The sequence below is a fragment of the Camarhynchus parvulus genome, chromosome 4A, assembly GCF_901933205.1.
Source record: "Camarhynchus parvulus chromosome 4A, STF_HiC, whole genome shotgun sequence".
Lineage (NCBI taxonomy): Eukaryota > Metazoa > Chordata > Aves > Passeriformes > Thraupidae > Camarhynchus > Camarhynchus parvulus.
In genome coordinates this window covers 15528931-15542927 of record NC_044600.1, presented here as the reverse complement: position 1 = coordinate 15542927, position 13997 = coordinate 15528931, and the positions used below count along the sequence as shown (strand labels likewise).

The following is a 13997-nucleotide window of genomic DNA, read 5'->3' as shown; positions in this document are numbered from 1 at the left end:
ACCCAGAGGACTGTGTGCCTTTTCCACACTGTAACTTTACTCTGTGGAAAAATCCTCCCTTCTCCTGTCAAAGCTGCTACACTCACACTGGGAAGCCCCAGTTTCCACGCCAGGGAGTATCACTCCTGCCCACCCTCGTGTCCACACTGCCCACGACTGCATATGGCTCTGATCTATCCCTCACTGCCTCTTTCCTACACAGCCACTCCACCAAACTTCTCGTGATGGGAAAGCTGCCTTGGCAATCTCCTTGCCCTTTTCTCAAGTATATCTTGAATAAAGAGCACTTATTCATGTCACTTCTGGAATGGAAAGAAGGCGACAGTGCAGCATGTGAGATGCAAGAGATGCACAACCAAAGATGCACAAGCAGCACACAGGAGAGCTCTCCTTTGCTCTTCATCCTTGTTTCCTCTCCACACCTTGCCTGCTGCTGCATGGACACCTTAACAGGGTGGCAAAAGCTTTCTTCCACTTGCATTACATCATTCCTGAATGTCCCTGGGTACAGGACAGCCTGATCACCACAGTGTTATGAAAATACTCCACAGCCAGGGTTTGACTCCCTTGAGAATCCAAACTTCTCTTCCCCTGACTCATTGCCTCCTTCCAGCCCTTTCACAGGATGTCAAGGAGCACAGCTTTGCCTGGGCCCCACTGCTGCTCCCCTTCATGAACAATTAATTCAGAAGGAGGATTTCCCCCAGACTGCTGCTGCTTAATTTTGATAGAGCCTTAGGTGAGAGGCTTTGTCAAAAGCTCTGAGCAGCCAAGGATGCTGCATCTATCAGATTCCCACCTGCCTGCTAGCCAGTTCCACCAGAAACTCCTCAGCAGTTTCCAGGGAGCATATACCTCTTGGAGAGATGTTTGAACTCCTGTTGTATCATATTCACCTGGCTATGAATCCTCCAGCACTCACCAAGAGTGCAGAAGTCAGGTTTATTTTCTCCCTTCCTCCTCTTTCAGCCGTGCATCCCTCTCTGTCCCCGCCAGTGAGCCTGGCTTCATCTCTCAGTTACATCCACACCTCCTCCATGCTCTTTGGAGCTGCTGGGTGAGCTCCTGCCTGATCCCACAGCTTTGTAACCCTGAGCTAGACCACTTTGTTCTCACATCCCTTTGGACAACACCTGCCCTTGGGTCATCTCCACCCCAAGCTGTACAAAAGGCGCTGACACAGACCGGTGCATTTGCTCAGCTTCCCAGGCTCATCTCCCTGGTTTCTCCCCTCAGCTACCCATCCCCTGGTGCCTCCTGCCTTTGATGTGCTGATAAAAGCTTGTGTCAGTTTAAGCCTTCACCGAGGGAGAGGCAGCAGGAGGGGAGCCCTTCCCACACTCACATCTCAGGGCTTTCTGCACCCGCCGCAGCTTCATGGCCGTGCGGTACGCCGAGAACTTGATGTTGTTCAAATCCGCTGCAGAGACACGGGAAAACAAGAATAAAACCACAACATCCTCATCTCCAGGGCAGGGAGCAGCAGTTGCAGCTCTCAGACCCCAGCAGAGCACATGCAGGACAGTGAGGAGCAGAGCCTGGCAGGGGTCACACCCCAGTGCTTTGGGGGACCCTGTGGCACAGAGGGGAGCAGGTGGCCTGGGGAGATCCCACATGCACCCCACACTGCCAAAAGGCAAATACTGCACAAAGGGTTCTGTGCCAGCCTCCTTACCCAGGGTCTGGTACAACTCTGTCATCTTTGGGTGGTCCCAGCACGTCGTCTGGGCCTGGTGGCTGGAACCAAAATAGATGGAGACCAAGAGTCAATGTGGTAACAAAAAGCTGCAGTGAGAGATTTAAGAAAGGACCTGGCCAGCGCTGGGAGCAAGTGTTTGAGTGTCTGCAGACACTGCTGCATCCCCCTGAGCACACTCCCCAGCACAGCAGCAGGAAGGATGCCCACAGCAGGGTAACCCCACTTGCTGCCAGTCCCCTCTCCTTCCAGTTGGGGTTTCCCCTCATCTTGGGCATCCCAGCAGGCAGGGAAAGCCTGGATCTGCCAGGCTGAGGAAGCCCTGCTTGACTGGAGTTCTCACTCCAGTCTGCCCCCCTCTCCTAATTGCCCAGTTCCTGATCCCTCCAGGCCAGAGGAGACCTCGGGCTGTGTCTGGGAACACTCACTTGATGTAGTATGGCACTTTGTTGGGGGAAATGGCTCGCTCCCAGGGGACCTGGACAGAGGCTGCAAGGAGAGAAACACCAAATGTCAGAACACCAAATGCTCCTCTCAGCTGCTGCTGCTTCTGATGCCAGCCCTGGCACAGCAGGACTGTGCCAGCAGGTGGGTGCCTCTGAAAAGGCTGCATCCTCCCAAATCACCAGCTGGAGGTGTTGGTGCAGGCCAGGGGATGCTGCCTATAGAAAAGGCCCAACTGCTGGTCTTGTTAGAGACATCTTGCCTCTCAAGCCAGGGGCTTTGTATGTGGCTGAGCTCAGAACTCAGCAAGAGACATTTCCTGATGTTTTTGATGATGCCCAAAGAAACCTTGCGGTGACCAGTGGGCAGGGCTCATAGCAGATGGGATTTGGGCACACAGACACAGCACTGCTTGTTATGACCAGGCTGAGACACCCAAAGCATCTGCTGTTCCTGTTGTTCCTGCTCTGTGTGCCAGCTGCAGTGTCTTGGGAAGATGAGGATTCATCCCCTACCAGCTGCCAGCCACCCTATGTTATACAGAGGATGGAAGCCATGGCATGACACTCAGTTATTTTCCTTTTTCACAGGTAGTGTATCAATTCCAGCAGCTGGAAAAGTCATTCTTCCTTTCAGGTAGGAGTGTGCAGTCTGCAGAGAAGCACAGGCCAGTGAATCCCACTGACATCCAGAGACCCTGCAGGGCTCAGCATTCCCAAGGACAGACCCCAGGCTCTGGAGCACAACCTGCTGCCCAGCCTTGGCAGGCCTGAGAGCTGACAGCCAACAGCTCTGATCTGTAAAACCAGCATCCCTCTGCCTCGCCACATGAGTGAAAACCTCCTGAAAAGGTACATTTTTAGTCTCCAAATAACTAACAGGGGATATGAGGGACTGCCTTTTCCTGCCATCTGTTGTCTTGCTCTGAGGCTGACACAGTCCCAGTGTCCCCTGGGAGCTGCTGTGAGTGTCACAGCTCTGTGCTCTGAAGGGAAACCACACTCAGTCCCACCCTCGGTCCCACAAGGTGAGACAGCACAGTGCCAGCTTTGGAGATGCCCCCTGCTTTGGTCCCACAAGGTGAGACCAATGCCAGCTTTGGAGATGCCTCCAGCTTTGGTCCCACAAGGTGAGACCAATGCCAGCTTTGGAGATGTCTCCAGCTTTGGTCCCACAAGGTGAGACAGCTCAATGCCAGCAGGAGATGCCTCCTGCTTCAGCTCCCATGCACTGGGCACCAGCCTGGGCACTTTTCCAGCCTCGTGCATGGCTCTGGGCTCAGCAAGAGGACTCTGCACCCTGTTTTGCTGTGCCACAGCCCAGGCTGCTCTGCAGAGGCAGCCTTGTGGCAGAAGCCAGGGCCCACTCACGTACAGGAGAGGAAGTGCTGGGAGCCTGGTCCGAAGTCCCGGTGGGCATCTTGGAGCTGCTTCAGGCGTTCGTTTATGGAGGCCTGGAGAATTGAAAAATAATTCACTGCCAGTCCAACAGCATTTTGGATTGAAGACCCCTTCAGGAAGGCTTGTGGATGGACTCAGACATGCCCCAGCACACAGATGCCCTTCCTTCCTCTCTTATCTTGGTGTTTGTGCCCTCCTCCAGCCTGTTAAACCCTCTACACCTCCCGCTGCTGGGGCAGCACAGCCACATCTCCAGCTCACCTGCATCCATACTCTCACAGACATCAAAGCAGTCACAGCTGGTACTGACCCTCTCCACCAACACATCCCGATTCTCCCTTTGCTCCTCACACTGCCTTCTCCTGACCAAGACCTCTGCAGATTCACCAGACTCTTTCCTCACCCTGAACTGATGCTCTTCTCTCCCAGTAACACCAGCTATAACATCCTGCTGTGCCAAACCTCACTGTATCCTCCTTGAAGGCCAGCAGTGACAGCCCTTCCCAGCACCCTCCTGCCCATGGTTTATTTGCAGTGCTTGCTCCTGACTCCCTCCCACCTGCAGCTGTTTCCAGCGGGTGTTGATCTGCTCCAGGGTGCGGGAATTCTCCATGCACAGGTGCACATCTGAGATGGCCAGCTGGTGGGCAAGGTCATTGACCACTTTCACCCCATCCTTCATGGGGGACAGCTCCTCTTTGAACAGCTGGAGTCCAGGGGGAATGGGGACACAGGCACAGAGCAGGGTGAGAAGGAAAAGAAGCAGGTGAGCAGCCAGGACTTGGATCTGATTCCTTTGCTACAAGCTAGGGTGGGCTAGTGACTGCCAAGCCACTGCTGACCAACCCTCCACAGGGTACCTTAGCAGGGGAAAAAATACCCAACCAAGCTAACTAGGCTGCAGGTTACTCCTGATAAATCCAATGGGGGCTGCAGATTACTCCTGATAAATGAAATGGGGGGGCTACAGATTACTGCTGATAAATTCAATGGGGGGCTGCAGATTACTCCTGATAAATTCAATGGGGGGCTGCAGATTACTCCTGATAAATTCAATGGGGGGCTGCAGATTACTCCTGATAAATTCAATGGGGGGCTGCAGATTACTCCTGATAAATGAAAAGGGGACAATGACTCAACTATGCTGAGCCACTGTACCTGTGTAAGGTCTGTGCCATGACAGGGTGCTCAGCATGGCCAGTTGCTCAGGACACCGCTGGCCAAAACCCCTCCTCACAAAGCACGGGGCTGTGGGAAGGAGCCCTTGGCCCTGAGATGCCAGGTAATGAGGCTGCCTTGGACTGAGCAGTCCATGGGAGCAGCCCTGCCAAGGCTGGAGGCTGCTCAGAGCCAGAAGTACCTTGGTGGACTGGATGTGCTCGGGCAAGGAGTCGATGAAGAGGTCCCCGATGGGCTCCCAGGTCTCCCGCACGCTCTCAGCCTGGTCCAGGGTGGTGCTGAGCTCCTCCATGGCCCCTTTGATCTCCAGCAGCTGCTCCAGGGTACGCTCGATGTGGCGGTGCTGGTCCACGCACCGGGCTGTGAGCTTCTCCCAGAGCTCGCTGGCCACGTTGGCCTGCTTCCACACAAAGCGGCTGATGTTCTGGATGCGGTGCCGGGGAGACACATCTGGGAGGGACAGCAGGGAGCAAAAATGAGAGCCCAACCCAGGGGAGAGAGGGGCAAGGGGCAGAGGGAGGGTAGGGAAATTAGAGATAAAAATACCTAGGGAAAACTGGACAAAGGGAAGGAAAACAAGTAATAATAGTATCCATCTCTGCACCAGCTCCTCCTTTTTATCCTCACAGGCTGTGCTGCCTTTTAAAAAGCTGCCCCAGAGCACATCTGGTGCTGCCTCATGAGGTGCTCCCATCATGGACTGCACCAGGAGCCTCTGCCTTTTCCTGGGATACTGCTCTGTGCCAGTCTGACCCTTGGGCAAAGGACTGGGCACAGCCTGGTCTCACACCATGGTGTGGGGCAGAGCACTGGTGTGCTGCTCTGTGCCAGTCTGACCCCTGGGCAAAGGACTGGGCACAGCCTGGGCACCATGGTGTGGGGCAGAGCACTCGTGTGCTGCTCTGTGCCACCACAGCCACCTCCATCCACTCCACCCTCTCTGGGCCAGCCCAGGAGGAGCTGTGAAACCAGAGAACAAAAAGGGGGTAGCTCCACAGACCTTTGCTTTCCAAAGTTGGTTCTTCTAATTCCTCAAACGGGTGCTGGGAAAGGAAAGCCTGTGCTGACTCCAGGACAGAGTAAATGTATGGCCCCCGAGACTTCACTTCTTCCATGAAAGCCTGGAGAGCAGAGCACAGAGATGAGACAGCAGGCTGAGCCAGAAAGCTGTGCCCTGGCTGCCCCCTTGCCAAATGCTGCAGTGATTTATTCACCCCAAGGCCCAAACCTCCCTGGAGGCACAGGGAGAAGTCAGTGTTCAGAGAAATATTTTTGCAGTTCAGGGAAGGAATGACCACCTGGCAGAAGGCAGCTCCTGACCTGCAGCTTTGCTGGAGTGGGGAGGCAGAAGAGCAAGCCCAGAACGGTGTGTTGAGCCAGGGCTGCACAAGAGGAGCTGTTTTATTTATGGTGCTTTCAGGGGCACTCTTGGAGATGCTCTGCACTCGTGCAGCGAGAGCATGGCCACACTAACAATCCTTACAGCAGCTGCTCAGCAACAGGTCCAGCTGCTGCAGGAGCAAGGAGAGGAACAGCAGGATGCCCCAAAGCAGCACATCTGCCAGGGAGGAGTTCAGAGGCACACTGGTCTAGCATGTCCTCTCCTCCCCTCCACTGCTGCTCCCACACCAGTGCTGTCCGCTGGATGGGCTGTTTGTGCACCCAGCAAGGATGAGGGATAGCAGCAGTAAACACCTTCATTTTGTTTCCAAGGTAGAAACAACTAAAGCCCAACAGCCACTGGCAGTGAGAAGAAAATGCTGTGTACTTCAGAAAACTCTGATGTGCCTGGGTGTACCCCAGTTTCAGGCATGATGATAACATGTTCCTGCAGCCACAGGACTGCCCCTAGACCAGCCTTCTCAGGCTCCAGGATCCCAAAAGCAGAGGCCAGTGAGAGGTAGGACACAGGAAGCCACTACAGAGGACAGGGTCCATCACCAGCTGCAGGTGACTCGAGGCTGTAATGTGGGTTTGCTGTCTAAAACCAGCTGGGCTCTGCCTTTTCTCAGAGCAGAGATGGAGTGCCTCGGGGCTGGCTGTGGCACGGCAGTGACAGGAGCCAGGGCTGTGCACAGCCCTCAGGGCAGGAGCAGGGGAGGAGCAGGAACGCACCGCGTGTGTCTCCTTCTCCTGCTGCACCAGGAGAACATCGCCCCGCAGGGGCAGCTGCGCCGACAGCTCCTCATCCTTCTGCCCCAGCCAGTCTATGATCTCCTGCAGAGGCACCTGCAGCTTCCCACTGTGGTCAGAGAAGGCCTCCAGCCGAGCCCTGGCAGGGGAGCAAGGACAGTGAGACAACAGACAGACAGACAGAGACAGGAGAGGAGCAGGTTCCCTGAGAAGGGGAAGCAGAGCACCATGGCTGGGTGCTGACCCCCAGGACCTCCCCAGGGACTGGCAGCAACCTTAGCATGGGCTGTGCTGACCCCCAGCCCACAGAGAGCCTACACTGCCAGGTGGGGTGAGGCAGGAGGCACTGGGGACAAGGACCTGGAGCCATTCCTCACCCTGGAGCCATTCCTCACCCTGGAGCCCAGAGCAGAGGACAGCCATTCTGTGTTTGCCCGTGGGTCAGAACTGCTCTGGCTAGCAAGGGGGGCTTGGAATGGCATTTACATGTCTGGGCAGCTTCCAGGAGCCTTGGATTAAGGCAGGAGACAATTAACACGCCCCAGTTAAGCTCTCTGTCATGCTGGAGCTGCAAACTCCGGCAGTCTGGCAGGCATGCTCCCCTCATGCAGGGGAGAGGGCTCCCAGTGAAGGGATGGGCACAGAGGAGGTGCAGGCAAAGCCATGGGGCAAAAAGAGACCGCTGCAGAGGTGGCAGAGGATAGAGAGAGCAGCAGAAAGCAAGCAGGAGGGAAGGAGGGGAGGGAGGAGAGCTTGGGATGGGTAGAAATGGAGGAGATGCTTTCCAGCAAAAGGAGATTCAAAAGCCTGTGGACCAGAGGGGGAGCTGAGCCAAGGTCACTGTGAATTCATGTGGCTCATCAAGCAAAAAAGTTCAAAAACCTCCTGACAGCCAGAAGCAGCAGGCAAGGCTGGAAGGCCAGGCCAGCCTGGGGCTTGCTCCAGGCAGGACTCTTACCGAAGGCTGTGGGATTTTTTTTTGATCTCGTTCCAGCAAAGATTCATCTCCAGAGGGGCCTGGGGCCCGGCAGCACTGCTGGGAGCCCGGGGGATTACACACGAGGGTCCTGCACCATCCTGTGAGGCTTCAACCTGGGCAGAAACAGAACCACACTGCATCCAGAGACCGCTGCCTGGGTGCCTGGAGACACCCACCCCACTCTGCCCTAACCCTGACTGAATTTTTGACTCTCAAGGGGGCTGCCCTGTTCCTTGGGTGGTCTCTTAGCAGCTCCCAGGAAACTCCTGGCTGTCCCTGCAAGAAGGATGCAGCGCCAGCTCCAGCAGCACTCAGAGCAAAGGTTGAAGGGAGGGTTTACTGCACATCTCCTGCTCTCCTCAGCTATCCAGCAATGAGCTTATCTTGCTGAGAGCTGTTAAGCCAGAGCTGGTCCTTATGTGTCACAGTGCCTGCAGGGCTAATGATGATTTTTCCCATGTTACACAGAGCTGCTGTGCTTCGAGAGGAGGCTGATCCTGCTGTTCCTAGGGACCAAGGGGATCTGCCAACATCCTTTATGCCATCCCCAATGCTGGCACTTGCCACCTGCTCCTCTACAGAGGCTCCAGGATATTCCCTGCCTGCATGGCAAATCTGAGAAGCCACTTCTCCTCCACAGATGCTGCTTCTCCTCCGCAGCTCTCCAGAATGAGCAGCCGTGGGAAGGGTGCTGCAAAAGGCCATGGAGAAAAGACAGCAAATCCTAACCCAGCCAGGCAAGGGAGGCACATCCAGCTGGGAAAACTGGGTTCTGATCCCTGGACAACAAATCCTTGTTGGAATCCTCTCCTGAGCCCTTAGCATTGTATCATGCCCCTGCTCACAACACACTCTGCCACACGTGCTGGTGACAGCAACACACAGCATCAAAAGCCCCTGACACAGGACTCAGTGATTGAGAGGGGATTTTCTCTCCAAAAAACACAGTTTGTTAAGCAAAACACAGGGACACTTTCCCATAAGTGAGACATCAATGAGCTGTGTTGGAGAAATGGCAGCATTTCGATCGAGTGCTGCTTTGATATTAGAGCTCGCTGGAGATAATTATCCCCAGGTGCTTAATCAACCATAATTAAATGTGTTAGTACTTTCTAAACAGCATACAACAGGCCAGATAAGGGCAGCTGCCTTGGGGGAAAAGCAGCAGCTCTTGCAAGGGGAATGTGTACATACTTGTCACTTGTGCTGTCCAAGGGCTCGTGGAGGTGCCTGGAGAAGAAATTCAGCCAAGCTGAGGGTAACAACAGGCAGGAGAAAACAACCAGACAAGGAATTTGGCTGCACAGCTAAAAATACCCCCTCCACACCAGTTCTCAGAGAAAAATCAAATGATCGCCAAGACTGGTGCTAAGTTTGATTCATCTAAAAACATCCAACAGGCTGTTCTCTGCCTCCCCATCCTGCCACTCCAGAAACACCAAGAAAACAGAGAAAACCATCACCCACAGAGTTCACAGGATTCTTGGGGCCATGGATAACGATCCACTGAAGCTAAAACTGCTGCTTGCACATAGAAAAACCAATACTCTGCATGTGCAGGTGCTCATGGCACTGAAGCAGGTCAGTGCCAGGGAACTCTCCAGCCCTCCCCTCTACCCCAGGGGATTCCAAAGGAAGGATCAGCTCTACCTGGGTGCACCTGCAGCACAGCTCTGCAGACAACCCAGCCCTCCCAGCCTTATTCCATAAGTTAAAAGCCCATCAGGCCTGCAGCTCCCAGGCCTTGTAGATAATCACGTAGCAGTGACCCAGCAGAGAGCAGGTGCTGAACACCTGCTGCCCTCGGACAAACCCCCTGCAAGTGAGCAGGGGGAGAAATAAATGCTTTCCTGTTGGGGAAGATGAAACAGGAAAGCCTTATAAATATGACTGTCTGGCAAAAGATTTTGAGAATATAGAAACTCTAAGCGAGATTGAAATGAAAGCAAACTTTGAGATACCTCAGTTGCTGAATAACTGGAAAACAATGGTGTGGCCAGCTGAAGGTAATCCCCTTTTGATGGAACAACACCCTCTGCTTGCAGACAGGCACAAGGGTCAGAGCAGACCCTGCCAGCTTGGCAGAAGGGGCCCAAAGAGGAGTTTTTAGGGTTTAAAATGTAACACAGTATGGTAATGTAGTGATTCTTATAGGCTGTATGGAAATGCTACAGAATTTGTATATTGTACTAGATTGGTTAGTGAGAATTAGAATATTGAACACAGAAGATGATTTATTGTGTTGTAATGGGAACTTTGCTCACTTGCCCCTCTTACTCGCTTACCCCTTTTACTCTCTTACACTTTTGCTCTCTTACCCTTTTACTCTCTCACCCTCTCATCCTCTCTCCCCCTCTTCTCTCAGCCTGCTCTGAGCTGTGCCTGGCAGCTCCCAGCAGGGCCCTGCACCCAGGCCCTTTGCAATAACCCACAAGTTCCAGACCTGGCTGCAGAGATCTCTGTCTCTGTCCGTCCCGACCGTGCTACCCGCGTTGCTCCTGCACTTTCCCTCTGAGCATCCCCGCAGCATCCCTTCCCCAGAGCCCCAGCAGCCCGGCCCCTCACCGCCCCCCTCCACCAGGTTAATTTTGGGACTCACGCGGGCTGTGGCAGGTGCCCCTCGCTGCTCTCAGCCCCAGCTCCGCCCGGAGCTCCGCCGGAGGAGCGGGCATCGCTCCCGGCAGCGCCCCGGGGCACGAGCGGGCACGGCACGGCCGGGAGCCCGGCACGGCCGGGCACTGACCCCCCAGGAATGCGCAGGGGGCGGCAGCCATCACTGCCAGCCTCAATCCCAGCTTTGTGCAGCGGCATTCCAGCAGCCTCCAACCTGCCCTAACCCCGCGGCTGCCCTCCGAGCACAGGGAGGGCAGGGATGCGCCCGCTGGGGCCAGCCCCACGGCACAGCAGGTGTGTGCAGGGCTGTGGTATTCACATGCTCTCGGAACAGAGAGAGCCTGTGAGATAAGCAGAGAAGAAGGCAAACACAATTCTTATCTCGCTTGCTGTGCCTGTGTTGTGCTAAAGTAGAATGCAATATGGAGATTGTTTACCCAAAGTGAGGATGTTTTGTTCCCTTGGCCTGTCAGGGCCAAGAAGTGTGTGTGTGTCAGGACTATCACAGGACAGTCAGGAGAGAATCAGAGATGAGTGCAGTTCTGGGCAGTTGTGAGCAAGAGTGAGTGCATGGCAGATTCAGTTTAGATACAATGTACATAGTATAGTACAATAAAGTAATTAATTAGCCCTCTGATGATGGAGTCAGATGCATCATTCTCTCTCTGCTTTGCCGGAGTCACCTTTGATTTACAATGCAGGGTCACTGGAAGAGCCATCCCTGCAAGGGCAGGGCAAAGGGGATGCCCAGCAGAGACCTTGGCTCCGGTGCTGAAGCACACACAGAGCACACAGGCGTGTCTGCCAGGGAAGGGATTTATCCAGCAAATCATCCCATCAAGCCTCAGTGACCCAGAAGGTGAATAGGTTCTTGAGATCTAATCCCAAAAAAGTCAAAGCTGCCCTTGTTGTCCCCGCATGCCCCAGCACAGCGTTGGGTACCAGCAGATGTTCATGCCAGCCTGGACCAAGTGCAAATAGTTTCTTTTTGCCAAAAAGCTCTGGGCTGGCTTCTTGTGTCCCCCACAGTCCTGACGCCCAGAATTTTTATCGTGCTCTCTTCCACCTACAGGGAGGGAAAGAAAAGCTCCCAGTATCTGTCCCGCATTTCCCTGATGGGTGCTGCCCCTCCCTCTGGGACCAGCACAGCCAGCTCCTCTCCCCAGCACCCCTCAGGTCCAACAGATGGGAGGGCAGCTCCCAGACTGGAGGAGGGGGCTCAGTGAGGCCCCAGGTGAGGATGGGCTGTCTGCAGCCTGCCCAGAGCTCTCAGCACCAGCAAGGACAGGAGAGGGAAGCTGTTTCCTAGGCACCAACAGCAGCCCCTTCCAGTGGGGAGCTGTCATTAACACTGCTCCTGCTCCCACTCCCCTCCTCTCTCCCAGCAAATCCCACAGGGCTCTGATCCCCTCACAGAGGCTTGGGCTGCTCAGCAGGTCAGGAAGGCTTTTCCCTGCTCATCCTGTTCTATCCCTCTCCCTCCTCCCTTCATTTGCCAGGCTGTTTATCAACCACCACTGGCCCACAGCAGCACTGTAGCAGCCACCATGGGGCCAAGCATCCCTGCCTCAGCCACCAAGAGCCTGCCCCTGCCTCATCCTTGCATGCTGGAGCCTCTCCAGAGACAGCTCTGCATTCCTCCTGCACATCCCAGCTCCCTGAGGCAAACAGGTCCAGGTGATGGTCGGCCAAGCAGGGAGAAACCTCAGGCTCAGACCTTGCTTCTCATGCTTGAAACACAACAAAAAAGGAAAAGGCAGAGCTGGGACCTCGTTTGTCCTGGGGAGAACTGTCACAGACATTTCTTTTATGAAAAATCCTCTCTCAGAATTTTTCCTGCTGAAGCTGAGAGTTCAGCAACAAGATGTAAACAATAGATTGCCTACTGCTGTGGAATGCAACAAGTAGATCTGTGATTAGTTCTAGCGTAGATGTTTTAGTTCAGTGACCAGTCACAGCAGAGCTAGCTCTGAGAATCTGTCAAAGCCAGCTTGTGTGTTATCATTCTTTACTTTTCTTAGCTTAGCTTAGCAGCTTCTAGAAACTCTCCTTTCTTTTTCTTTTTAGTATAGTATAGTATATTATATATCATAACATCATAAATCAAGCCTTCTGTAATGGAGTCAAAGATCTTGTCTCTTCCTTCACCCAAACACCCTTGTGACTACCGTCACAGAGAACACTGCCAGTGCCCAAGGGAACCTTTGGCAGTGTCCAGTCCCATGAGAGGCACCCTGGGACCAAGAGCTCCAGACAAAGAGGCATCCACAGCCTGGCAGAGCCCAGGCAGCCTCTCCCCACACCAGAGGTGCTAAAGCACCTCATGACAGCTCAGTGCAGAGCACAGGCAGCTTTGCCGACAGCTGCCAGCACACCTTTCTGCCCTTCCATCTGCTCTGCCATTTACCCAGGGTCCCCAGAGACCTTCCTGCCCCTCTGGTGAGGAGCCTGGCCTGGGGCTCTGAGACCCTGGGGGGAGGAGGAGGGACACCAAGATCTGTCCCTCAAGATAATTAGATTAGTAAGAGGTCAGATTCCTCCTCTGCCTTACAGCACCCACCAGGGGCTTATTTCCAATCTCTTCTCTGCAACCAGGAAGAGTAGAAAACCTACATTTTCACCAAAAGCTGACATTCTTCCAAGTTTCTAGGAAAAAAAAAAAAGCCCAACCAAATACATAAGAGGTGTTTACAGTAAGCTCTCATTCTTTATTGTGGAAGAGGCTCAGAGTCCAGCTCTGCAGGTCTTCTCTCTTCCCCTGCTTTGGGGAACACTGCAGCAGGAGTGCCGGAGCAGAGCACACACTCTCCTGAAGTGATGGGGGCTGGAGCTTCAGCCTTCCCTTCCCCAGGAGCAGAGGGGCTGGTTTGCCCCCCAGAAAGCTGCAGCCTCTCCCCAGTCTGCCAGAGAAGGGCTCCCAGGGCAGCTCTTACCTGAGAGAGCGGGCGGGCAGGGCTGCTGTGCTGCGCCTGGGCCGGGAGGGGCCACTCAGGACACGGAGGGAGGACATGGAGCCATTCCTGCATCACCAGGGGCTGCATCAGAGCTGATGGTCATGGGCATGGAGCACCTGAAAAGCAGCAGCAGAGTCCCTGGGTCAGCTTGCACCCCCTCACAGAGCTGAGCCCCTTCCCAGCTGCCTGCAGCGCTGCCTCCAGGGCAGCTGGAGATTAAAGGAAGTATTTTTAATTTAAGGTACTTCTACTGGTGTTACAATCTAGTTTCTAGATTTTCTAGTTTCATCTAAGCATCCAACTCTTTTCTTCCACCTGGTTACACAATTTGCTGTTAGTGAGTCCCACAGACTACACTGCACTTTTAGAAAGGGTTGGGTTTCTTGAGCTGTACAAGATGCCCATGGTTAGAGAAAGGGAGAGAGGATCTCACTAGCATGGCCATTGTTCTAGTTTTGGTTGAGATAACATTCACTTTCTTCCTAGCAGGTAGTGCAGTATGGTTTTTAATCCAGAACAACTTATGTTTAGACAGAACAGCCATTTCCCCATAACAGACAACATTTTCAAACATATTTTTTCCTTTTATATTCAGAAGG

The 13997-nt window shown here is 54.1% G+C and overlaps 1 protein-coding gene across 1 annotated transcript in view; it reads right to left on the bottom strand.

Moving 5' to 3' along the window:
• DRP2 (dystrophin related protein 2) overlaps positions 1–13997 on the bottom strand; it is a 31302-nt gene that overhangs the window by 9729 nt on the left and 7576 nt on the right. Inside the window, exons 2-11 of the mRNA XM_030967873.1 lie at positions 13378–13514; positions 7811–7944; positions 6835–6991; positions 5720–5840; positions 4901–5169; positions 4100–4246; positions 3515–3593; positions 2125–2185; positions 1676–1737; positions 1346–1420 (exon numbers count right to left, since the gene is read on the bottom strand). Coding sequence (XP_030823733.1) covers positions 1346–1420; positions 1676–1737; positions 2125–2185; positions 3515–3593; positions 4100–4246; positions 4901–5169; positions 5720–5840; positions 6835–6991; positions 7811–7944; positions 13378–13485 — 1213 coding nt within the window. The 5' untranslated portion in view covers positions 13486–13514. The remainder of the gene's footprint in view (positions 1–1345; positions 1421–1675; positions 1738–2124; positions 2186–3514; positions 3594–4099; positions 4247–4900; positions 5170–5719; positions 5841–6834; positions 6992–7810; positions 7945–13377; positions 13515–13997) is intronic.